This window comes from Symphalangus syndactylus, chromosome 5 (assembly GCF_028878055.3).
Source record: "Symphalangus syndactylus isolate Jambi chromosome 5, NHGRI_mSymSyn1-v2.1_pri, whole genome shotgun sequence".
NCBI lineage: Eukaryota > Metazoa > Chordata > Mammalia > Primates > Hylobatidae > Symphalangus > Symphalangus syndactylus.
The window spans coordinates 111124995-111152923 of NC_072427.2; the positions used below are offsets into that span (position 1 = coordinate 111124995).

Here is a 27929-nt window from a genome sequence, read left to right on the forward strand (position 1 = left end):
CTGTTGCCCAGAAGGGGATTGGCAGAGTGGCAGTGATGAGACTATGGATCGAGCCCGGGAGAGGTCTCAGGAGGCTAAATAGGTAAACAGGATGAGGGACCATTTGGAGGACCAAAGAGTGACATTATCCAATCAGGCTAATGTGTGAAGATGGGACTGCTGGGAGGAGTAAACGTGAAATCAGGGAGACCAGTTAGGACCATAGCTGAAGAAGCTGAGGAAGTGGCTGGATCTCTTTAGTAAGTTCTTATGGTTAGAGTCATCTGCATTTATTAATGATCACAGATATGGAGTAAGGAAAAGAGAATGGGGTGAGTGTTGATATAATTTACTGAGACGAGGAAAGCAGGAAGAAATTGGATTGGAAAGAGAGTGAGAGTTCTGATTTTTTATATATTAAGCTTGGGACTATCTATTAGACATCCAAGTTGGTATCAGCCAATGACGTCAGCCTAGGGACATACAAATCTAGACAAATTTAGAAGTTTTCAGTATATTGTCGGTATTTAAAATAATGACTTGGATAAGATTATGTATGAAGCCAGTGTAGATATAAAAGAGAAGGCCGAAGGCAGACCCCTGGGATATTCTAAAATTTAGAGTTCAAGATGAACAAAAAAGACCTGGGGGAAGAAAAAGACTGAGGAAGAACAGAGAGTGAAATGAAAGGAAAATCACAAGTGCATGGTGAATCCTGGAAGTCAAGTGAAGAAAAGAGTTCAAAGATGATTCCTTAAGTTTCAGGAATAATCTACCAAGTAAAATTATGCTCAGAAGCGTTTGGCCTATTTCTGGTTTCCTGTACTTACTTCTGTTTCTTACACTTACACAAATAAGCATATGCCCATATTTTAAAAACAGATTTCTACTTAAATAAAAATATTCACATATATGAAACTCTTGTCCTTACTGATGAAAAGGAAGAAAAATTAAACATATTCTTGTTGTCTACCCTCCTTTTATAATAAAACCACCTTTTGCACCTGTTAGCTTTTCTCTTTTGAGTTTCATGGCAGACACATGGCCTTTCATAAACAACTCTTTTCTTTTAACTAGGGTAATTGTAATGATCATTACATTAGAATCACCTTGCTAAAACTTGGCCAGTGTTATTTCATTTAATCTGGCTTCTTTGTACTTTCAGAATTGCCCGATGTTCTTGAAAACTTTCTTATTCTCTGGCAACAACACTATATTTTAGAAGCATTCTAATTTTCAGTTGCCTTAAATATTAGAATTGGCTAGCCATATAGGAATCCTCGTTATATTCAGAGGAGAATAAAAACAGAGATCAAAAATGCTGTGCTGGGTGTAAACATCAGTGTTGGCATGGTGCAAAGTTGTTGAGGTTGCTGTTGTGCCACCTTTAGTAACAGTAAAACAGGAAAAAGGTTTTAATTTACAGTTTTGGATTTCCATTGATTTTCCTTTCCTTTCAGCCCATTGTGATGCTCTGTCATAGTTGTCTTACCATATTGGCTTTCTACTGCACTGAAATTCCCACTTACAAATGGACATCCTGATGCCTAGAGTGGTGAAGTTATTTTCACATCAGCACATAGCCACATACATCTGGGGTACCACTAGTTCATCTTATCTGGTACTGCTTCTGCACCTCAGGAAATGGGAAAAAAGCATCTTTTTTTCAAAGAAGCATCTTTGGGGTTACAGAGACCAGGAGTGTATGTTTTTCTGCCCTCTCCAACCTGCTGTGCTTCTCTTTCTCTTGCTACTGTGATAAATGTCTTGCTTGTGCAGGACAGATGGTGAAATGCAGCAAAAATTCAGCCAACTTCTGTTTTTTTTTTTGGGGGGGGGGGTGGGGGCAGAGTTTCGCTCTTGTCACCCAGGCTGGAGTGCAATGGCACAATTTTGGCTCCCTGGAACCTCTGCCTCCGGGGTTCAAGCAATTCTCCTGCCCCAGCCTCCCGAGTAGCTGGGATTACAGACATGCACCACCACGCCTGGCTAATTTTTGTATTTTTAGTAGAGATGGGGTTTCACCATGTTGGCCAGGCCAGTCTCAAACTCCTGACCTCAGGTGATCCACCTGACTCAGCCTCGCAAAGTAAATTCAGCCAATTTCTATCTAAAGATGCCCTATCTTTGCCATCTTTATCCTCTACTAGATTGGGGATTTCCTGTTCAAGGTGGTTCTCACCTTCTCCTATGCCCATCTATGTTCTGTCCTGTAGCTCTTCCTTCCTTTACTAGAAAGGAGATGCTTTGAGACCAGATTTTAAAAACATAAAAAGTCCCATCTCTTCATCTAAAATGATTTTTCTGAAGGCTGTCTTCCCCTACCCCTCAGATTTGGGTATATAAAAAAGCTAGGAAGGTTTCTGCATTGCTCAATATCCCAACAAACAGTGATTACAAACTACAGATTGTTGAGTGCCACTCCAACTTTCCAAATCAGAATTTCTGGAAATGGAAACTAGAAATCTAAGGTTTTAGAAACTTCCTCAAGTGGCTCATAGAACTTAAGAACTATTGGCTGTAAGCTCTGTATTCTCTAGTCATTTTCCACTGAGGAAAACTCTAAAATTACTGCTAGATGGAGTAGTACTGGTGGTGCTCGTGCTAGTGTTGGTTTTGTGGTGGGGAAGTTAAGTGCATGACAGAAAGGTTTGTGGGGCAACGTTTCTCTTTGAAAGAAAGACGTAAATGATACATGGTGGCGGAATTGTTCCTATCCATGGTGCTGCTCATAGACATTGAAGCAATAAAAACAGGAAACAGGCTATTTTCTATGTGGCACAATAAACAATTTTGGAAATTATCAAGAATGTGTCACATTAATATTGTTGTAAATTGTATTAAATTAGATGAGTAGCTTGAAGCGTGTATATTTAATCTGCACAGTTCCTGGTTCATATATTGGTTTTCTACTCAAGTCTTTAAAATAATGAAAGGAAATGTTGATTACTAAACTATGTATTACCTACAAGCTCTCTCATATCAGTAAGTATGTTGGTTAGTTCTCAGATAAAGTATAGTATTTACAAAAGAGAAGAATTTGGGAGTTTAGATGCTCTTTCTCTGAAATACCTTAATTTAACATTTATTTAAATCTATAGCAAATAAACTGCATACACCTCTCTGAACTTCTATATGAAAAATTCTGAAGACAAAATATGTAGAAAACATCTGAGGAGACAATCCTATAATTTTTAATAATGACATGTCCTCTGTTAACTCCAACTTACATATAATGATCTCATACACTGAGCAAATGTTAATAGTTAGTTCATTAATATAGGTAATATTATTTATATAGATAATTTATATACATACACTATAAATTATAAATGCTATTATAATACATTGGTTATATGAATATAACAGAATATATGATGTGTAAATAAATTTAATAAAATGCCAAATACGAAACATACGGTATAGTAATTGTAAGATTAATTTTTTGTAAATATTAAGTGAATGTGTGAGGTAAATGTTGAGTAAAAAAAATCATACAATTTTTAAAATAAAGTAACTACTTGTTACCTGTCAGTCTTAACAAGCAGGCTACTCAAGTGAGAACTGACCATTTGAGCTTCAGGAAATATACTTAACATGTGATAGAGAAAGAAGTTCAGAAATAGAACACCAGGGAAGAGATGTGGCTCTGTTCACTCTCCCTACATAGGCTAAAGTAGACACGGGAATCCCAGGGTACAGTGGAAGTGGGGTGCTGTCTGAAATTATCAAGATGCCAAGCACGGCTGAAGTACAGATTCCTCTGACCTGGAGAAGAGAAAGCAAGAAGCCCTCTTGTGAAGCCTCTACGGCACCATAATGACCTCCTGGCCCAGTCTCTAAGCCACTTAAGGAGACGCCACCAACCACTAGCGACAGAGACAACTTCCCCTACCTGGGCCCAGGAAAAGCAACAGCAGAGCTTAGCTCTCCCTCTTGCCCCCCACATCTCCAGTCCTTCCTTCTAGTTCTCAATCCCTCCCACGGCACCCCACTCAGAGCTGTATGAGGCACCCCAGTCACTGGTGTAAGTGCAGGCTCTAAAGTCAGACAGCGCCAATTAAAGTCACCTCCTACCATTTAGATAATCAGTGCCTAGTTTGTTCTGATTGTAAAATTATGATGAGGATTAAATGAAGAGATACGAAAGTTCTTGGTATTGCACTTGGCACCAAGTAGTATTTTGCTGCTACAGAGCGCTTAGGTGTATTTCTTCAAGTTTTAATGCAATGTGGTTGTCAGTGGATGCTTTACTGAATGTGTGGACGCTCATTGGCTTTACTGATGACTGCTACCTGACCAAACATAGTAATTTGGTAAGTAAAACAAAGTGACAGATAGATAGATAGATGTAAGTAACTTCACGCCCTTTATACATCTGTAAGTGACTTGGACTTTAATATTTAAATACCACATTAAACAAGGCATTTGCGACTGTTAAGAATTCAATCAATAGCTCTGCCTAGGATTGCAACCATTGAATTTTACCTTCATTGTGAATATGGCTTAACTGGCTTAACTCCAGCTGATAATTCCTTTGTGTGAAGAAATCACAGGCCAATAGCACATTTAAAACTCCTTGCACACTTTCAAATTATAATATAGTACCCAATGTAATCTGTTCTACAACACAAGTGTTATCCTTTACCAATTATTATAGATGCCCAACATTGTATATGGAGATTATTCAAGTTTCTATGTTAGCTTATAAAAATTATAATAAGGCATACTGTTTACTTTAACTATATGTGAATTCAATGACTCTCTAAATGGGAAATGCATCTGAACTTCCTTCCGTTATACTACAGTTGCTACAGTTGTCTGAAAAAGCCCTGAACAGGGACACAATTTCCACAGTGAAATGTGACCTAAGGCAGAGGTTCTCCAACCTAGCCATATATTATATATATTAGCACAAATTTGGAGATTTAATTTTAAAAGTATTTTTTAAATTGTCTGGTGGACTATTCCAGACCCACTACATTAGAATCGGGGGAGGAGGGGAAGTAGGTGTCAGCATTATTTAAAAGCACCCCACGAGATTGCAATGTACAACCACAGTTGAGAACTACAGTCTAGAACTAGAGCTCAGCATATGAGTTAAGAGGAGTGAAACAGAGAGATTAGCACTAATTAGGGCTTTCTTTATGTTGTGATCAGAAAAATAAAAATTTGAGGAATATTTTTAAAGGATGATTCTTCAGAGAAATTAAAGAACATTTCAGGATAGAAACATATTCTGAAATGTCATGATGAAGATCTTCTAGAAAGGAACTGCTTTGGATGGAGAGTGTCTCATATTTCTTCATTACACTTTTCAGGAGAAATTTAGAGCCATCCAAGTGGACAGCAATCCTAGGCCTGCATATGACATCAAATCTGACCTCTCCTCAAACAGTCTCTCGATTGATAGATCAAATTGTCATAAACCCTCATTACAATAGGCGCAGAAAGGACAACGACATTGCCATGATGCATCTGGAATTTAAAGTGAATTACACAGGTAAAAAAAAATCACTCTTAGTCATCTTATCTGCCAAAATTAATTCAAAATTAGATTTCAAATATTATCAATGTCAATGCATTAATTCATAAAAGTTAGATAATTTGTTACATAAATCATTAGAACTTAAATGGGATTAGGGAGTAGAGAGAAATATATTAAATTTCTTTCATCAGTATGTTTAAATTCAACTTTCTGGAAAGAACCAGTAGAATAAAACTCTCTGAGCCCTGTATAACAGTAAACTCAAAGGAGAAGCTGAGATAAATAGATGATGTTATTATGCATGCCCTCTCTATTTTTCATGTAAAAGAAAGGCAGGTTCATCTACCAAAAAGCAGAGTAAGACATAAACTGAGAGAAGAACATATGTTCTGTGGGGAAAGTGAGCAAGAATTAAGTTATTCATAGGAGGAAATTTGGTTTTTTGTTTTCTTGTTTTGTTGTTGTTGTTGTTGTTGTTGTTTTTTGAGATGGAGTCTCGTTCTGTTGCCCAGGTTGGAGTGCAGTGGCGCGATCTTGGCTCACTGCGACCTCCGCCTCCCAGGTTAAAGCGATTCTCCTGTCTCAGCCTCCCAGGTAGATGGGACTACAGGTGCATGCCATGATGCCTGGCTAATATTTTTTCTTGTATTTTTAGTAGAGACGGGGTTTCACCATGTTGGCCAAGATGATCTCAATCTCTTGACCTCATGATCCACCCGCCTTGGCCTCCCAAAGTGCTGGGATTACAGGTGTGAGCCACCACACCCAGCCTTCCTAGGATGAAGTTTTTACTGGAGATTTGATAATATTATCTGAGTGGCAAATGAAGGACTTCCTCCAAATGCCTGGAAAATGTGCAAGAAATCCCCTGATAAAGTGAACTTTATCATGAAGGGTTCTGCTCAATTCTGACTTTTATTCCTAAGTCTTTTTCAGTGCCCGGTTAGGGGAAAATGCTGCCATCTCTGTGTTTTCATGGGGTTTGATTTAAACATGCATTACAACACTTATCAAAAGCAGACTATTGCTACGGTTACTTGTATATCCCTGTCCTTAAGGATAAGCACTGCGTCTTATTCATTTTTGTGTCTGCCCTAGGTCTTACATACAGTGGGTGCTTAAGAGTGCCAGTTGGCTTGTAAATTGATGCAAGAATGGCTTTAAAAGTCGGTGACCAATGTCAATGCTTCCATAATTGCCCTGTAAAACAATCTCATAAAAGCTTTTTTAACATGGTGATAATTGGGGAAAATAGAAAAGCCTCAGAACATTTGCCCAAGTTTCTATTAATTGATGCTGAAGGGGTGGAGCCACGATGGCCGAATAGGAACAGCTCCCATCTACAGCTCCCAGCCTGAGCGACACAGAAGACAGGTGATTTCTGCATTTCTGTTTGAGGTACCGGTTTCATCTCACTAGGGAGTGCCAAACAGTGGGTGCAGGACAGTCGGTGAAGCGCACTGTGCACGAGCCGAAGCAGGGCGAGCCATTGCCTCACTCGGGAAGCGCAAGGGGTCAGGGAGTTCCCTTTCCTAGTCAAAGAAAGGGGTAACAGATGACACTTGGAATATCGGGTCAGTCCCACCCTAATACTGCGCTTTTCCAACGGGCCTGGAAAACGGCACACTAGGAGATTGTGTCCCGCACCTGGCTCGGAGGGTCCTATGCCCATGGAGTCTTGCTGATTGCTAGCACAGCAGTCTGAGATCAAGCTGCAAGGTGGCAGCGAGGCTGGGGGAGGGGCGCACGCCATTGCCCAGGCTTGCTTAGGTAAACAAAGCAGCCAGGAAACTGGAACTGGGTGGAGCCCACCACAGCTCAAGGAGGCCTGCCTGCCTCTGTAGGCTCCACCTCTGGGGGCAGGGCACAGACAAAAAGTCAGCAGGAACCTCCACAGACTTAAATGTCCCTGTCTGACTGACAGCTTTGAAGAGAGTAGTGGTTCTCCCAGCACGCAGCTGGAGATCTGAGAATGGAACAGACTGACTCCTAAAGTGGGTCCCTCACCCCTGAGCAGCCTAACTGGGAGGCACCCCCCCAGTAGGGACAGACTGACACTTCACTTGGCCGGGTACTCCTCTGAGACAAAACTTCCAGAGGAACTATCAGACAGCTGAATTTGTGGTCTCATGAAAATCTGCTGTTCTGCAGCCACCGCTGCTGACACCCAGCCAAACAGGGTCTGGAGTGGACCTCTAGTAAACTCCAACAGACCTGCAGCTGAGGGTCCTGTCTGGTAGAAGGAAAACTAACAAACAGAAAGGACATCCACACCAAAAACCCATCTGTACATCACCATCATCAAAGACCAAAAGTAGATAAAACCACAAAGATGGGGAAAAAACAGAGCAGAAAAACTGGAAACTCTAAAAAGCAGAGCACCTCTCCTCCTCCAAAGGAACGCAGTTCCTCACCAGCAACGGAACAAAGCTGGATGGAGGATGACTTTGATGAGTTGAGAGAAGAGGGCTTCAGATGATCAAACTACTCCGAGCTACGGGAGTAAATTCAAAACAATAGCAAAGAAGTTAAAAACTTTGAAAAAAAAATTAGAAGAATGGATAACTAGAATAACCAATGGAGAGAAGGGCTTAAAGGAGCTGATGGAGCTGAAAGCCAAGTTTCGAGAACTACACGAAGATTGCAGAAGCCTCAGTAGCAGATGCGATCAACTGGAAGAAAGGGTATCGCTGATGGAAGATGAAATGAATGAAATGAAGCGAGAAGGGAAGTTTAGAGAAAAAAGAATAAAAAGAAATGAACAAAGCCTCCAAGAAATTTGGGACTATGTGAAAAGACCAAACCTACGTCTGATTGGTGTACCTGAAAATGACGGGGAGAATGGAACCAAGTTGGAAAACACTCTGCAAGATATTCCAGGAGAACTTCCCCAATCTAGCAAGGCAGGCCAACATTCAGATTCAGGAAATACAGAGAATGCCACAAAGATACTCCTCGAGAAGAGCAACTCCAAGACACATAATTGTCAGATTCACCAAAGTTGAAATGAAGGAAAAAATGTTAAGGGCAGCCAGAGAGAAAGGTTGGGTTACCCACAAAGGGGAAGCCCATCAGACTAACAGCTGATCTCTCGGCTAACAGCTGATCTCTCGGCAGAAACTCTACAAGCCAGAAGAGAGTGGGGGCCGATATTCAACATTCTTAAAGAAAAGAATTTTCAACCCAGAATTTCCTATCCCGCCAAACTAAGCTTCATAAGTGAAAGAGAAATAAAATACTTTACAGACAAGCAAACGCTGAGTGATTTTGTCACCACCAGGCCTGCCCTAAAAGAGCTCCTGCAGGAAGCACTAAACATGGAAAGGAACAACCGGTACCAGCCACTGCAAAAACATGCCAAATTGTAAAGACCATCAAGGCTAAGAGGAAACTGCATTAACTAATGAGCAAAATAAACAACTAACATCACAATGACAGGATCAGATTCACACATAACAATATTAACGTTAAATGTAAATGGGCTAAATGCTCCAATTAAAAGACACAGACTGGCAAACTGGATAAGGAGTCAGGACCCATCAGTGTGCTGTATTCAGGAAACCCATCTCACATGCAGAGACAAACATAGACTCAAAGGGATGGAGGAAGATCTATCAAGCAAATGGAAAACAAAAAAAGGCAGGGGTTGCAATCCTAGTCTCTGATAAAATAGACTTTAAACCAACAAAGATCAAAAGAGACAAAGAAGGCCATTACATAATGGTAAAGGGATCAATTCAACAAGAAGAGCTAACTATCCTAAATATATATGCACCCAACACAGGAGCACCCAGATTCATAAAGCAAGTCCTCAGTGACCTATAAAGGGACTTAAACTCCCACACAATAATAATGGGAGATTTTAACACCCCACTGTCAACATTAGACAGATCAACGAGACAGAAAGTTAACAAGGATATCCAGGAATTGAACTCAGCTCTGCACAAAGTGGACCTAATAGACATCTACAGAACTCTCCACCCCAAATCAACAGAATATACATTTTTTTCAGCACCACACCACACCTATTCCAAAATTGACCACATAGTTGGAAGTAAAGCTCTCCTCAGCAAATGTAAAAGAACAGAAATTATAACAAACTGTCTCTCAGACCACAGTGCAATCAAACTAGAACTCAGGATTAAGAAACTCACTCAAAACCGCTCAACTACATGGAAACTGAACAACCTGCTCCTGAATGACTATTGGGTACATAATGAAATGAAGGCAGAAATAAAGATGTTCTTTGAAACCAACAAGAACAAAGACACAACATACCAGAATCTCTGGGACACGTTCAAAGCAGTGTGTAGAGGGAAATTTATAGCACTCAATGCCCACAAGAGAAAGCACGAAAGATCCAAAATTGACCCCCTAACATCACAATTAAAAGAACTAGAAAAGCAACAGCAAACACATTCGAAAGCTAGCAGAAGGCAAGAAATAACTAAAATCAGAGCAGAACTGAAGGAAATAGAGACACAAAAAACCCTTCAAAAAATTAATCCAGGAGCTGGTTTTTTGAAAAGATCAACAAAATTGATAGACCGCTAGCAAGACTAATAAAGAAGAAAAGAGAGAAGAATCAAATAGATGCAATAAAAAATGAAAAAGGGGATATCACCACCGATCCCACAGAAATACAATCTACCATCAGAGAATACTACAAACACCTCTACGCAAATAAACTAGAAAATCTAGAAGAAATGGATAAATTCCTCGACAAATACACCCTCCCAAGACTAAACCAGGAAGAAGTGGAATCTCTGAATAGACCAATAACAGGTTCTGAAATTGTGGCAATAATCAATAGCTTACCAACCAAAAAGAGTCCAGGACCTGATGGATTCACAGCTGAATTCTACCAGAGGTACAAGGAGGAACTGGTACCATTCCTTCTGAAACTATTCCAATCGATAGAAAAAGAGGGAATCCTCCCTAACACATTTTATGAAGCCAGCGTCGTCCTGATACCAAAGCCTGGCAGAGACATAACCAAAAAAGAGAATTTCAGACCAATATCCTTGATGAACATTGATGCAAAAATCCTCAATAAAATACTGGCAAACCGAATCCAGCAGCACATCAAAAAGCTTATCCACCATGATCAAGTGGGCTTCATCCCTGGGATGCAAGGCTGGTTCAACATACGCAAATCAATAAATGTAATCCAGCATATAAACAGAACCAAAGACAAAAACCACATGATTATCTCAATAGATGCAGAAAAGGCCTTTGACAAAATTCAACAACCCTTCATGCTAAAAACTCTCAATAAATTAGGTATTGATGGGACGTATCTCAAAATAATAAGAGCTATCTATGACAAACCCACAGCCAATATCATACTGAATGCGCAAAAACTGGAAGCATTCCCTCTGAAAACTGGCACAAGACAGGGATGACCTCTCTCACCACTCCTATTCAACATAGTGCTGGAAGTTCTGGCCAGAGCAATCAGGCAGGAGAAGGAAATAAAGGGTATTCAATTAGGAAAAGAGGAAGTCAAATTGTCCCTGTTTGCAGATGACATGATTGTATATCTAGAAAACCCCATTGTCTCAGCCCAAAATCTCCTTAAGCTGATTAGCAACTTCAGCAAAGTCTCAGGATACAAAATCAATGTACAAAAATCACAAGCATTCTTGTACACCAATCACAGACAAACAGAGAGCCAAATCATGAGTGAACTCCCATTCACAATTGCTTCAAAGAGAATAAAATACCTAGGAATCCAACTTACAAGGGATGTGAAGGACCTCTTCAAGGAGAACTACAAACCACTGCTCAATGAAATAAAAGGGGATACAAACAAATGGAAGAACATTCCATGCTCATGGGTTGGAAGAATCAATATCGTGAAAGTGGCCATACTGCCCAAGGTAATTTATAGATTCAATGCCATCCCCATCAAGCTACCAATGACTTTCTTCACAGAATTGGAAAAAACTACTTTAAAGTTCATATGGAACCAAAAAAGAGCCCACATCGCCAAGTCAATCCTAAGCCAAAGGAACAAAGCTGGAGGCATCATGCTACCTGACTTCAAACTATACTACAAGGCTACAGTAACCAAAACAGCATAGTACTGGTACCACGACAGAGACATAGATCAATGGAACAGAACAGAGCCCTCAGAAATGATGCCACATATCTACAACTATCTGATCTGTGACAAACCTGACAAAAACAAGAAATGGGGAAAGGATTCCCTATTTAATAAATGGTGCTGGGAAAACTGGCTAGCCATATGTAGAAAGCTGAAACTGGATCCCTTCCTTACACCTTATACAAAAATTAATTCAAGATGGATTAAAGACTTAAATGTTAGACCTAAAACCATTAAAATCCTACAAGAAAACCTAGGCAATACCATTCAGGACATAGGCGTGGGCAAGGACTTCATGTCTAAAACACCAAAACCAATGGCAACAAAAGCCAAAATTGACAAATGGGATCTCATTAAACTAAAGAGCTTCTGCACAGCAAAAGAAACTACCATCAGAGTGAACAGACAACCTACAGAATGGGAGAAAATTTTTGCAACCTACTCATCTGACAAAGGGCTAATATCCAGAATCTACAATGAACTCAAACAAATTTACAAGAAAAAAACAAACAACCCCATCAAAAAGTGGGCAAAGGATATGAACAGACACTTCTCAAAAGAAGACATTTATGCAGCCAAAAAACACATGAATAAATGCTCATCATCACTGGCCATCAGAAAAATGCAAATCAAAACCACAGTGAGACACCATCTCACACCAGTTAGAATGGCCATCATTAAAACGTCAGGAAACAACAGGTGCTGGAGAGGATGTGGAGAAATAGGAACACTTTTACACTGTTGGTGGGACTGTAAACTAGTTCAACCATTGTGGAAGTCAGTGTGGCGATTCCTCAGGGATCTAGAACTAGAAATACCATTTGACCCAGCCATCCCATTACTGGGTATATACCCAAAGGACTATAAATCATGCTGCTATAAAGACACATGCACACGTATGTTTATTGCGGCACTATTCACAATAGCAAAGACTTGGAACCAACCCAAATGTCCAACAGCGATAGACTGGATTAAGAAAATGTGGCACATATACACCATGGAATACTATGCAGCCATAAAAAATGATGAGTTCGTGTCCTTTGTAGGGACATGGATGAAATTGGAAACCATCATTCTCAGTAAACTATTGCAAGGACAAAAAACCAAACACCACATGTTCTCACTCATAGGTGGGAATTGAACAATGAGAACTCATGGACACAGGAAGGGGAACATCACACTCCGGGTACTGTTGTGGGGTGGGGGGAGGGGGGAGGGACAGCATTAGGAGATATACCTAATGCTAAATGACGAGTTAATGGGTGCAGGAAATCAACATGGCACATCTGCACATTGTGCACATGTACCCTACAACCTGAAGTATAATAATAAAAATTAAAATTAAAAAAAAATTGATGCTAAAAATCATCCTTACCATAATTTTCGGAGAACTGGCACCACTTTCTATTGAGCACCACAATTTTATTTAAAAATAAAATATAAATGATTACCTCCGAACTAAGACAATTTTTACACTATAAAAGAGTAATGAGGGCTGGGCGCAGTGGCTCACGCCTGTAATACCAGCACTTTGGGAGGCCGAGGCTGGCGGATCACGAGGTCAGGAGATAGAGACCATCCTGGCTTACACAATGAAATCCCGTCTCTACTAAAAAAAAAAAAAAAAAAAATGCAAAAAATTAGCCAGGCATGGTGGCGGGTGCCTGTAGTCCCAGTTACTCGGGAGGCTGAGGCAGGAGAATGGCATGAACCTGAGAGGCGGAGCTTGCAGTGAGCTGAGATCGCGCCACTGCACTCCAGCCTATGCAACAGAGTGAGACTCTGTCTCAAAAAAAAAAAGAAAAAAGATTAATGAGGAGACTAGTAAAAGACCCTAAAAGGCCACCAGTGGTAGCTGATCTATTGTCAAAAAGTGCTGCTCTGAAATGCCTATTTCCCCTAAGACCGATGTCTAAAATTTTTACAGGTAGGATAAAACAAAAATACATGTTTTTTAGGTTAAATATTGAGAATGATTGATTTTTAAAACTTGTTAGAAATGCTTGTAAATCTGTTCTTTCTTTTTCTTTGTTCATTTTGCTGTTTGTTTTTCCAGATTACATACAACCTATTTGTTTACCAGAAGAAAATCAAGTTTTTCCTCCGGGAAGAAATTGTTCAATTGCTGGATGGGGGACGGTTGTATATCAAGGTAAATTATCGGACTCAAAAGAAAAAAAAAAAAATAACCTTACTGGTGAAAAACAGACTATCATAATATCCTGTGAATACTTTCAACATCTTTGCAAATCTTATATAACAATTTTTTCAATATCTCCTAAAAGTACCGTCAAGTATGTATATATATATATATTTAGAGTTGTATATCTGTAGAGCTTTCAAAGATATACTTGTAGAGTCTGTATATTTGTAGAATTTTGTTTGTTTGTTTTTGAGACGGAGTCTCGCAATGTTGCCCAGGCTGTAGTGCAGTGACACCATCTTGGCTCACTGCAAACTCCGCCTCCCGGGTTCACGCCATTCTCCTGCCTCAGCCTCCCGAGTAGCTGGGACTACAGGCACCCGCCACCATGCCTGGCTAATTTTTCTTTGTATTTTTAGTAGAGACAGGGTTTCACCATGTTGGCCAGAATGGTCTCGATCTCCTGACCTCGTGATCCGCCTGCCTCAGCCTCCGAAAGTGCTGGGATTATAGTCATGAGCCACGGCGCCCAGCCTATATATTTGTAGAGTTTTTAAAAATTTCTTCGGATTGCATAGAAGATATTATAAAACTATATTCTTTAGAGGGAAAATTCAAGTGTCCCCCAACCTCAATATCTAGTTTTAGTGTTATAAACACTGATAAAAAAACTCATTAAAATGAATATAAACTAGGGTTACAAAAATTTATTTTTGTAAAGCACAGGATAAAGTCTCGTCAAAAGCCAGATTATTACCTGTCACATTTTCCAAACTAATAAAACTATCTTTATTTATAATGTGAAGGCCTCACCCTCACATTTTCTTAAAATGAGAATGGAATCTCTTCTAACTTGAACATGCTAATTCTGCTTACTGACAAGAGGGCTCAGATTTGACATGAATATTACATTGTATACATCAGTTGATACACCATTCACCCCCAGCATCAACTGCATGTTTTCCAAACACAGAAATCATACATATTAAAAATAATCACACTTTTTTTTTTGAAAAGTATTCTTGTACTGCATACCCTCTAAATGTAACCACAAGGCTCATTGGCTGTGGAATGTCTAATAGGAGTGCCCTATCTGGGACAGAGTTTTAACCACTCATAAATAATAAAGCACCAGAAAAAGCTCTATAGTCTGATAAGAGGACCTGATCCCTGCAGTCACAATAAATTATAGCCATGATGTTTAAAAGTCCTAAATGTATTTAAGATGATAAATGCAGAAAATCTTGTGGAAAGGTAGAGGGTCTCAGAATCAAAGTACTCACATTTAAAATGTCCTTACCTATTATAAGAGAAAGCACAAAGTTCTAAGTCAAATGCTTTTCTGATAACTCCCACAAAAGTTCTTCACAGCGATGACACTGTATTGCTGAAAATGCCTCATGTCTGCTGTCCATCAAGTATATTGAAGTCAAAGACTGTATATTCATATATTTCTTCCTCTTGAAAAATATTATGATTTATTAAACTTGAAATTTAAACAGTAAAAATGATTCCTAGATAGATATTTTCTCTTTTCAGACTCCAAGCTAAAAGACATTTTATGACCACAATGTAGGCTCTTCAAAAACAAATGAACCAATAACAAAATTTGAAACTCTTTATTTCATAGGAAATTGTTTTTGTTTTTTGGATTTTTTTTAAAGCTGAGTAAATGTGGCTTACGTTTACTTATTGTTACTAAAGATATATGTCTGATTGACTTAAGAAAGTCTCTACGGGTGGTATGGAGCCAGGAAATAAACTGTATCTGAGATCAATTTCATTTAGGAATAAACAGCTAGATCATGTTTAAATATTTCTTGAGTGATGGTAAGTTTCACATATTTTATGAACTTGGCTTTATGACTTCCATCTACTTAATTTCATAAAATCCCAGTTTTCCGGCCAGGCACGGTGGCTCACGCCTGTAACCCCAACACTTTGGGAGGCCGAGGCGGGCAGATCACCTGAGGTCAGGAGTTCGAGACCAGACTGGCCAACATGGTGAAACCCCGTCTCTACTTAAAATACAAAAAAAAAATTAGCCAGGCGTGGGTACACACCTGTAATCCCAGCTACTCGGGAGGCTGAGGCAGGATAATCACTTCAAGCCAGGAGGCGGAGGTTGCAGTAAGCCGAGATTGCGCCATTGCACTCCAGCCTGGAGGACAAGAGCTAGGCTTCGTCTCAAAAAAAAAAAAAAAAAAAAAAAAAAAAAAATCCCAGTTTTCAATCTCTTGAGTATATTATACTAATTCATTAGCTAGGAAAACTATGAACATATTGTTCACTAGGAAGAAATGAGGTGATACTAGTTGGTTAAATCAAGGCAATCAGTAAACAGACACTGCTCCAATGTTCCTTTACCAAACAGTTTTATCATCTACCAAACAAATTTTAATTCATTGACAAGCGGCAGAAGTGGCCTTGGTTTTTATTATAAAATAAAAAGTCTGCCAAGCCATCCTTGATCCTCATAGAATGGATAATAGTCAGATGCCAAATTTTCTCCTCCATTTTAATCTCTCCAATTCATTTTCTTAACTTATAGTCCATTGTCAAACTTGAAAAGTTATCTAGTAATGTTTACTCCATGTTCACTGCCATGCTGGTACCTTGAAATTGGTCATTGTGGAAGTGTTTACGTCAGTAAAATGAGAAGAAGGCCCATAGGGCTTTCATTTTTCTGGAGAGACAATTGATATACATTTACCAACGCACTACTGAGTCATATATGTCTGTTTTGCATCTAAATTACACACACACACGAGCACGTGTGCACGAACACACTTTTTTTGCTTCCTTCATCTTTTTAGTGCATGAATTAAATTTAGCTGGAAATGAGGTCACATAAATTTTTGCAGCATCAATGGCTGTCAAATGTACTAACTTCTCTTCAACGTTATGCCTCTCTTGAGGAACCAAATAGAAATGCTAATTATTAGAAAGTGCTTACCATGTACCTTTTCTGGGGCACTAGACACCTGCTTGATTCACGTCTCTCTCGGGATTAGTATTTCAGCAAACAGAGATTCGTTCTTCTAGTGGATGAATCATTTTGTAAAAAGCAGGCAAGTACACTCTGCTTTATTTTTTTTTTAAATGCCTCCTTTCTCTTCACCTGGGTATGGATGACAAGCTGATTGCCCCTAGACCAGGGCATAGTTCATCTGAGCTTTGTCCTCTGCTCAATGTGCACCTGCTCACTCACACAGCACCACAAAGAAGCTGAATGCTATTACACAGAAGCGAGCACCTCCTCAGGTGCCAAATGAAAAGCACTTCTGGATTTCTGAGCCGTTGCTAATTTCCATGAATGAAACACTTTGTGTTGGTGAGCGTTTTCCCCCATGAGCAACCCTGTAACTGTTTAAAATCACTGAAGATGCCCAAAGACCATCTAGTCTAATCCATCGCTCCTACTAGCCCTTCAGTAAAAAAGAGCTTTCCTGTTATCCATTTGGCAAAATCCACAGATGGGCTTTATTATGTGCTTTAGTGTGCAAGGTTTAGTATTTAGTTCCATTATATATACACACAGTACTCGATAATGAGAGTGAAATGTTGGAATAAATAAGACTGATGGTAGTTCATTCAAGGATGCATGTTGATCACTTCTGAATGGCTGGCTGCATTCTCCATTTTGAGCAGGTACTACTGCAAACATATTGCAAGAAGCTGATGTTCCTCTTCTATCAAATGAGAAATGCCAACAGCAGATGCCAGAATATAACATTACTGAAAATATGATATGTGCAGGCTATGAAGAAGGAGGAATAGATTCTTGTCAGGTAAAGATGTAAAACTGCTCACTGTACATTTTCAGAAAGCACTGGTGTTATAGTTATTTCACTGCTTAACAATAATTTTGGAGTAAAGAAATAATCAAGCTTCTTTTATTTCTCTTCTTTTACAAAACTGTTACTTTTTGCCTATTTGCGTAATCCTCTAGGGTAGACCTGAGCATTGGAAACAAAAATTATTTTTTGAGAAAATAGGTTACAAATCAGATGTCTTTGGAGACTAGACATAATACTTGAATGTGTGAGGCAGCCAGCTGAAACGAGCAGTGGGCCTGGGTTGAGCCAGAAAGTGGAAAGTGTGCACCTTCTCTAAAAGCATTTCTTTGCCAATTTCCAGTATGTTAAACCCCATGCAAACTTAAACAAACAAACAAAAACAGGGCCTGAGGGCCAGTTTAGTCTATGGGCCTCTAAATTTCAACCCTGAATTTAGAATATCATCCAGGCATGCAGTAACCTGAAGTAATTTCTTGATGAAAACCTGCATAGCTCGTTACAGTCAATTTACAGCTAACGAAAGGGGAAGTAAATAACTTAATGGACTGGCATAACTGGTTTTTATATTATCGTTTACACTTTATATTAGGAATGTAGTAACTTGAGCTTGCTGTAGTGCTAATGTCAATATTACAATAAATTTGAAGTGTCAATAGCTCTTGACCTGTGTGACCATTAGGAAAAAACTCTTACCCACATAGTAACTTCACTGAAATATCTTGCCACCTAAGAATAATGTTCCTGTCTATTAGCTCCATGAAATCCAAGCACACACAATAAATAAAAAGGGAAGTTCTGCTAGATTTTAGAATTGTAATTAATTTTTAGGTCCAGCATGGGGTAGTCATGAAGAGCGTGGATTCTACGTTCAGAATACTCTTGTTTCATCCTGGCTGTAACACTTATTGGTGAGACTTTGGGCAAGTGACTTAGGGTTTATGGAGAGGTTTAAATGAGATAACCCATGTAAGGCATCAAGCAATTATTAAAAAATGTAAACAGTTTTATTATGAAACTTAGTAAATAAATTTTCTGGCATATTTTCTATATTTGAAAATTAATAACATATCAATGCTTTCATGTCTGCTGGATTAAACCTGCTAGCATTACTGACCAAACGAATAATTACTAAATGAAGAAAGAGCAGTTTATGTCATAGGAAAATAGTTTCACTGTGTTAAAGTGTAGCAACTCATTTTATATATTAACACATATATGTCATACTACCAATACATGACAAGCCATATAAACTGACGCTTATTCAGATCATCTGTATATAAGTCCTCTAGTTAAATCAATGTATTTAGTTGTGTTAAACTTCCAGCTTAGTTTTACATTTATTCTGCTTTGGTAAATGCTTGCAAATTCAAGACAAATAGGATGGCTTTTTTCTTGTTTAAAATTTATCTCCGGGTCTTACACTTCTTTTTTAAAATGAAAAGTGTGTTAAAGGTAAGATATATTGCCACTTAGAAGGAGATCTATAGAATTCTTGTGTAGGAGGGAAATCAGCTGGACAACTTCAGTTACAGCTAATGGGGATTGTGTGGCAGGCACCTCACGCACTAGGCAGAAAATATGACGGCTGATGCTATTGATTTTAGGGTTACATTAAGTCATTAACTCATGCCAGGTCTCTGAAATCTTATAGTTAGCTCTGATTCTACACAGTCTAAGCATGTTATTCCTTGGTAAGTAAGAAGTCTCCCACATAAGGTAATACCTTGTATAATAAAATGTTATCATAATTGAGTAATTAATACACTAGATTGTCACATGATTTTCTTTGTTCAACTTTAATACTATGTTTTATAACAGGATTAACTGATTAAGTGCATTCTTTAAAATTGTGAACACGTTATTACTGATACATTATTTGAGTAAGTTCTTTGAAGCATCATTTTTTAGCCTTACAATGGCAAAGAATGTGCCTTATTAGTCATCCACAACTTCTGACTTACCAAAGGCTTGCCGTTTAGTGGTAGTAGTTTAGATTTAAAGGCAACACCAATGGCTGGAGAATATCTTCTCTACCTAAAATTCAGTGACTGACAGTCTACCCACCATTCCAAGCCATATTCTATTCCAGTGGCTTTCAATGCGTGGCCTCCAGGCCAGCAGCACCACCTGAGAACCTGCTAGAAATGCAAATTCTCAGGTCTCATCACATATCTGCTGAATCAGAAACTATGAGGGTGGGGCCAGCTATGTGTGTTTGTCACATCTTCCAGGAGATTCTGATGCACACTAAAGTATGAGAAGTATTGTTCTCAACAAAAATGGTCACCAACCCTTGCACTCAGACACTCAAAGAAGGTACTGATTTTTATTTTTACTTATAAATATAGCATCTCACTAGAAACATAAATTTAAGGTTAATACTTTATGTTCAGCAAATTCATGTATATTTTTTTAAGTATTTATTTATGTATGTATGTATGTATTATTTATTTATTTATTTTTGAGTCAGAGTTTTGCTCTTATTGCCCAGGCTGGAGTGCAGTGGCACGATCTCCACTCACTGCAACCTCCACCTGCCAGATTCAAGTGATTCTCCTGCCTCAGCCTCCCGAGTAGCTGGGATTACAGGCACCCATCACCACACCTGGCTAATTTTTTGTATTTTTAGTAGAGACCGGGTTTCACCATGTTGGCCAGGCTGACCTTGAACTCCTGACCTCAGGTGATACACCCGCCTCGGCCTCCCAAAGTGCTGAGATCACAGGTGTGAGCCACCACGCCAGGCCCTATGCATATTTTTGAAGTACTCATATATCTCCCAGACAGTGGAAGAATGAAATATTAACACCTTCACTGAACGAATCAGAAAATTAAGGAAAGGCAACAAACACATGAAAAAAAACTCAACAACACTGATCATTAGAGAAATGCAAATCAAAACCACAATGAGATACTATCTCATGCCAGTCAGAAAGAATGGCGATTTTTAAAAAGTCAAGAAACAATGGATGTTGGCAAGATTGTGAAGAACTAGGAACACTTTTACACTGTTGGTGGGAATGTAAATTAATTCAACCATTGTGGAAGACAGTGTGGCAATTCCTCAAGGATCTAGAACCAGAAATACCATTTGACCCAGCAATCCCATTACTGGGTATATACCCAAAGGAATATAAATCATTGTACTCTAAAGACATACACACACCTATATTTATTGCAGCACTATTTACAATAGCAAAGACTTGGAACCAACCCAAATGCCCATAAATGATAGACTGAATAAAGAAAATGTGGCACATATACACCATGGGATATTATGCAGCCATAAAAGGGAACGAGATCATGTCCTTTGCAGGGACATGGATGAAGCTGGAAGCCATCATCCTCAGCAAACTAACACAGGAACAGAAAACCAAACCCTGCATGTTCTCACTCATGAGTGGGAGTTGAACAGTGAGAACACATGGACACAGGACAGGGAACAACACACACCAGGGCCTGTTGGGGACTGGGGGGTGAAGGGAAGGAACTTACAGGGCGGGTCAATAGGTTCAGCAAACCACCATGGCACACGTATACCTATGTAACAAACCTGCACGTTCTGGATATGTATCCCAGACCTTAAAGTAAAATTAAAAAAAAAAAAAAAAAAGAAAATTAAGGTAAGGAGAAGTTACATAACCAAACTGATGTGTTATAGTTAGATGACAGGAAGTAATGGAAACAGACCGAGGTCTCCCAGTGAGATAGACCACCCAGCCGATAGGCAACGAGTCTGCCGCAGGATCCTTGAGTAACGGCAACTGACCCAGTATGTTCTGGGTAAAATCCTTGTTCTGTCTGGATCTTCTTGTCTATTAAAAAATTATTTTAGAAGATATGTAAAAAAAAAAAAAGACTCCTTTTAAAAATATCCAAACAGCTGGTTTATTTTTAATAATTTCCAAGTCATATAAAACGTATTTTGATCCTTGAATGTAAACTGTTCCATAAATATTTCAGAACCTATATTACAGATTAAGGGCTTGGGATGCAGAAATAGAAATCACAGTCCCTGCTTTCAAACAGCTTGCACACATTTGTTACACTAGAATGTTGGTAACCTATGGTCGCCAATGCAATTTATGTTCCTGTGTACGGAGGGGAAAAAAGAGTGCATTGATAGACTACATTTTTTTCTTTAAATATAGGGCCCAAAGATAATAAAGGATCAGACAAAAAGTCTCTTAGGATAATTTCTAGCATCGAGCTGGGATTGAAATATTCTATTATACCAGTGATGTCAAAACACATAAAACTTTAAATGTCTTCATAAATATAAAAAAGAAATTAATTGAAAAGATTTGCCCAATTAATACAGGAAAAATACTTGTCAATTTTATGTCATTACATAATGATATTATATGTTTGTATTATCATTGCATTACACAGGAATCATATGCAAATAAAATCTATGAAATTTACTAGGATCTGCTGTAATTAATATTCATAAAAATTAAAAATATTTCTTACTTTGAAATCTCAGATGAAAACATGAGTAATTATCACTAAAAATCATATCTCAGACTTCCTTATTTCAGTTGAAATGTTTTTCAAATCAGATGGTGTTTGTTGAGCCCCAAAAAGATAATACTACCCAAGAGAACTAAAATCTACTTCATGTGTGAGTTCCTAATAATTTTTCCAAAAAGTATATTGTGAAATAATTTGTCTTTTCCACAGCGTCCTTTGTGACACTTACAGCAGATCTCCTTAAATAAAATGATTGGCTTTTAATAAATATTTTGTTTGGGATGCTTTTCATAGTTGTGCTTTAAAGAACTTCTTAGTATCCACCAAAATGCCTAAAGTGGCGAAACTTTTACTAAAAAGGTGCACCATAAAAATTATAAATTAATTATGTCTTAGTTGTTATAATTTCTCTGTCTCCTTACGGAGGTTCTCATTCCTGACTTAGAGTGAAAGTAAGAATATATACAGATGACTTGCAATTAAATCATATTTTTTAATTTTTATTTTTAATTTATTTGATACAAATAATAATTTTATATGTTTAGATCAATTGACCACATATCTACAATTTTGTTTTGCAATTCACTCTTTAGGGGGATTCAGGAGGACCGTTAATGTGCCAAGAAAACAACAGATGGTTCCTTGCTGGTGTGACCTCATTTGGATACAAGTGTGCCCTGCCTAATCGCCCTGGAGTGTATGCCAGGGTCTCAAGGTTTAGCGAATGGATACAAAGTTTTCTACATTAGAGCATTTCTTAAACCAAACATGAAAGTTGCATTATTTTCCCATTCTACTCTAGAAAGCATGGAAATTGTTTAGCACAAACATTTTAAAAAGTTACCAGAAGTTTTTATTCTTACCTATGCCAATGAAATGCTAGGGGGCCAGGGAAACAAAATTTTAAAAATAATAAAATTCACCTTAGCAATACAGAGTAACTTTAAAATACCATTAAATACATTTGTATTTCATTGTGAACAGGTATTTCTTCGCAGATCTCATTTTTAAAATTCTTAATGATTTTTATTATTTACTGTTATTTAAAGGGATGTTATTTTAAAGCATATACCATACACTTAAGAAATTTGAGCTGAATTAAAAAAAGAAAAAGAAAATAGTTTTGCCCAAAGTATGTCACTGTTGGAAATAAACTGCCATAAATTTTCTAGTTCCAGTTTAGCTTGCTATTAGCAGAATCTCAATCGTTTCTCTGTCTTTTCTATCAAAATGCATTCTTATTTCAACATACGCATAACCTTAGTATTTTCCCCACTAATAGAAACTATTTATTGTAAGCTTATGTCAGAGGCCTGGACTAAATTGATTTTACATTCCTCTTAAATAAGTTAATTAAATAAAAGATAAATTAACTGATATGGTCATTGTATATTAGATAAATTTTACCTATTTATTTCAAGCTAGTATTTTTAAGTAAGTCTCAAAAAAATAATCAGACATACCAAAGAAATGCACCTATTACAAATCCTGGTCTTGGTTTATGTGCGTTACAGGGGATATTTCTAATATGTGAAAAACTTATTTAGACACAGCTGAATCGCCAGTGAGAAGGTCAAATATGTGTAATAAATGAATTTGCTTCACTTGTTTAATCTCTTGGATCATTTCCAGAATAAGTGCTGACTTCAATTTAGCTCACCACACAGAATCTTTTGATGTATTTGGGGAGAAAAAATTCATACTTAATAAAAAACACACACATATGCACCTTCACACACATTCTTGCATGGGACAATTTAATAGAAGAGAGAGTAAGGTTAAAAGGAGTTGATGGAAGGGACCAATTATATGGCTTGGCCTTCTGGAAGAAAGGAGATTTGAACTACACCTGGAAAGAATAATAATTAATTATTACAGAGGCATTGAAGAAGACACTGGGATCCACTGTGCAGGTGGGAGTCAGTTAAATAGAGAATCATGTGTTGTCATACCAAAAGACTCTCTCCCTGGGAAACAGTCAGATAAAGGGGAAAAAATGTTGTATGAAGAAGGTGCGGCCAGATGATGGGCGAATGCAAATTCCTGTTAAGAAATTGTAGAATTCATTCTTTCTTTGGACAAAAATTAGGAGCCACTTGTTTTAGTCCATTTTCATGCTGCTAATAAAGACATACCCAAGACTGAGTAATTTATAAAGGAAAGACATTTAATGAACTCACAGTTCCACATAGCTGGAGAGGCCTCACAATCATGGTGGAAGGCAAAGGAGGAGCAAAGGCATGTCTTACCTGGAGACAGGCAAGAGCACACATGCAGGAGAACTTCCATTTCCTTTCCACTTTCCTTATTCACCACCATGAAAACAGTACTGGGGAAACCACCCCCATGATTCAATTATCTCCACCTGGCCCCACCCTTAACACATGGGGATTATTACAATTCAAGGCGAGATGTGGGTGGGGAAACAGCCAAATCATATCACCACTGAACACATGATTCTTTTTAACACCTTTCCAATGGTCTGATTCTAACAGTTAGGAAAGACAGACTGACCAGCAGGGTATTTCTTTTAGTACCTGAAGATTGTTCCATATTTCATCTGCATTTCAAAAAACATATAGCAAAAATATATTCTAAAAATGCAAACTCAACAGATGATACACCTTGTATTTCTTTTCATTTCCCAAAGGTTAGCTAAAATTTTAGGAAACTGTTAAGATAGGATTACTACCATTTTCTAATAAAAGAGAAGTTCATTTTCCACCTCCAGTAGCTTATAGGTTTAGTTGGTGATACCAGAAGAGTTAGTTACCCAGATCTAGATAAAGATCAAAGGCAAAAGCCAGGCATTTCCCCATTGATTTGCTGCTTTTGCCTTGCAGCTGTTACAGTCCATGGTGGCAAAGACAAGGGGGAACACCCGGTTTTCCTCCACTATGTCCACACTAGAGGGAGAAATACATGATAGTTTGGAGGAAAAAAGTTAGGTCCCAGCAACTGGTCTCCAGTTCTACCCAGAAAGATAGGTAGCCAGGAAAAGAAAGAGGAGTGCTACATGTTGGCAGATCTCAGCTTCAAATGCAGCTGCTCCTTCTCTCAGTCTCTGAGCAGCTGAAAATGGGCAATGCCCATTGATTTCTCTTTTGCCTCCTAGCTTTGCCAACCAATGCTAGCTGTGAACTGTGTTGAGGAAAATACTTTATTATTTATTTAACTGAAAAGAATTGACAGGGAAAATATTAGACATAACCACGCCTTCCATTATTACCACACTTAAAGAGTACTTTGTTTTCAACTTTATATATCGATGCAAACATATCTGTACTTTTTTCACATAAGAGGTTTAGACAGGACTAGTCATCATTCTTCAGAAACAAGAACTCTTTATTTGGTTAAAAGGAGCACAGGGACATATGAAGACCAGACAGTTACAACTCTCTCGAGAAGAACAAGGCATAAGCATTGAAGAAACTAGGAGATAAGACAGAAAGGAGCCACCATTTTCTATCTCAAGCAAACCCTCATCAATGAATGTGCAATCATTGATGGGTTCCAACCCATTTTCACACGATTTCGTAGTTCCTTTCGTTCCTGAAATGTCTGTGTGCTGTGCTTGTCTCCACACTGATAGTGACTATTCACCTGGTCTCAACCACACGACCTCTTTGTATACTAATATAGTCGGAGGCTAAATACAGCTAGGGAAACCTTAGACAAACTTTGCAACTATCTGCCTCCAGTGTCAATCCCAAACCCCGAATAACCATCTTTATTTAGTGGGCAAGAGAGGGACCACATTGATTTCAGAGCCCTCAGAGAGCTGCTTCTCATTATATAGGCAACGTGTGAAGACATATGATTTATATTGTGTATGCCACTTCTTTTGTTCAAATTGACTGCATTACTGTTTATGCACCTATTAACAAAGTTACATTATTACAAAATCTGTTTAGTTTTAAACTAAAAATAATTATAAGGCACATGTCTTGCACAATTGAAATTAGAGAATCCTTGCCTCTAAGTAAAATGTTTGAGGAGGTTTATATCACACTTAATGAAATAGCTTCTTATTTCTGAAGAGATTTCCTAGACATTGACCAAAAGCAGAGAAACTGAAAGATGAATTATTTCTAGAAAACAAACTTTTTCTATGGTACTATATTTGTGTGTGTGTGAATTCAGTTGACAACAGTAATAAGTTTCTTTAATCAAAAGAGCATGTATTGAAAAATGAGATGCCATAAAAATAAATATTAGAACAGTTCATTTTTATCAAACACTTATGCAAAGGTAAAATACTTTTGCACACTGTAAATTTCAATACAATATACATTACATTGACTAGATTACAACTTATGAAAGGTGAAAGAAATAAAAAGAATTGCTTCTAACACACATATTCCCGATGTGTTGATAACAACTTTGTCTGCATTGTCCATTTCATTTGCTTGAAGTTTCGGTGCACCCTTTAGCAAAATAAGCATGTCTCACTCCATTATTAGCACAGCATATTTTTTAAATGAAATAATAGAGATATAAAAATTACTTTAATATTTGCCTCAAGGGGGAGCTTACAGTTCATCTTGCAGACCTTTGTGATTTCACGCCATTCCAAGCTATTGTTCTGATGCTATTCCTTATACAGATCCAGAATTATAAAATTCTGGAACCAAGTCAATGAGTTATTATACTTCCATGCCACTTTCTTTTCTGGCACTCTTTGAAATCCACAGTGTGGACTGGTTTGGACTAGTTTTTGTTCTTCCTTTACTGAAAAACATAAGAAAAAATGTTTAGTGCCTAAAACTTCTTATTAAACTAAGCATGTCTAGGTCCAAAGGGAGATATCTCAGACAGTTATTGATGAAAGACTCCTCCTCTCAGCAGTATATTTTCCCATTCTTCCAGAAACTTCTAGATTATTCAAATATGTGAAGATGGGAACCAGTTCTTGTGAATGATAGAGAAAACAAAACGTATCTCTTCCTGATTGACATTTCCTAATTCAGAGTTCATTTTTGTTGTTGTTGTTGTTGTTGTTATTTTAATTTTTTATTTCCATAGGTTATGGGGGAACAGGTGGTGTTTGGTTACATGAGTAAGTTCTTTATTGGTGATTTGTGAAATTTTGGTGCACCCATCACTTCAGTAGTATACATTGTACCCAATTTGTATTATTTTATCCCTCACCCCCTTCTCACCCTTTCCCCCTGATTCCCCAAAGTCCACTGTGTCATTCTGATGCCTTTGCATCATCATAGCTTAGCTCCCACTTGTGAGTGAGAAGATACGACGTTTAGTTTTTCATTCCTGTATTACTTCACTTAGAATAACAGTCTCCAGTATTACCCAGGTCGCTGTGAATGCCGTTAATTCATTCCTTTGTATGGATGAGTAGTATTCCATCATATATATATATATATATATACCACAGATTCTTTATCCATTCATTGATTGATGGGCATTTGGGTTGGTTCCACACCTACAAACATGTGCCTGACACAATATTAAACATTTCCATTTTATTCATCAATAAATACCTTTATTTTCTTTGTCAATTATTTTGGAAATCATTTTGCTCCTTGAGTCCCTTGTCACTAATGTATGCTGAATTTAATGTCAAATCATCAAAACAATGCTACTATACTACGTGTAAGGATGTGCCTATTCCCCTCCTCCCATCAGTTCTCCGGCTCTGCACCTAAGTCACTTGATTTCTGGAAGCTTACTGGTGCCTCTGTCTCTGAAACCAATGTGGTTCAATAGCAGATTCATGCTTTGGTAACATAACAGTATCTGAGTTCCTCCAGATCTGAGATACAACTTCACCCTTGTCACATTCGGAATTCTGGCCCACGTTTCCAGCCTGTGCCTAGAGTTCTGCTATCTTCTGCCTTTCCACAACATAACTTTTCAGGCACCTGCAGAAGTTCCCTGTTCCTGAGTTTACCCAAGTCATTCTCTCTCTCTGTCTTT

The 27929-nt window shown here is 38.1% G+C and overlaps 2 protein-coding genes across 4 annotated transcripts in view; one reads left to right on the forward strand and one right to left on the reverse strand.

Annotated features, from left to right (window-relative positions):
• TMPRSS15 (transmembrane serine protease 15) overlaps positions 1-23594 on the forward strand; it is a 136198-nt gene extending 112604 nt beyond the window's left edge. The window contains exons 22-25 of the mRNA XM_055279329.2: positions 5301-5482; positions 13633-13728; positions 17371-17510; positions 22586-23594. Coding sequence (XP_055135304.1) covers positions 5301-5482; positions 13633-13728; positions 17371-17510; positions 22586-22741 — 574 coding nt within the window. The 3' untranslated portion in view covers positions 22742-23594. The remainder of the gene's footprint in view (positions 1-5300; positions 5483-13632; positions 13729-17370; positions 17511-22585) is intronic.
• The window catches only part of CHODL (chondrolectin), a 69085-nt gene that overhangs the window by 17817 nt on the left and 23339 nt on the right, over positions 1-27929 (reverse strand). For 2 of the 3 annotated variants that reach the window (XM_055279337.2, XM_055279339.2), the window contains exon 6: positions 25317-26723. The exons of the other annotated variant lie outside the window; for it this stretch is intronic. In XM_055279337.2, coding sequence (XP_055135312.1) covers positions 26639-26723 — 85 coding nt within the window. In that variant the 3' untranslated portion in view covers positions 25317-26638. Of the gene's footprint in view, positions 1-25316; positions 26724-27929 lie in introns of those variants that run through there. 3 annotated transcript variants of the gene reach the window in all.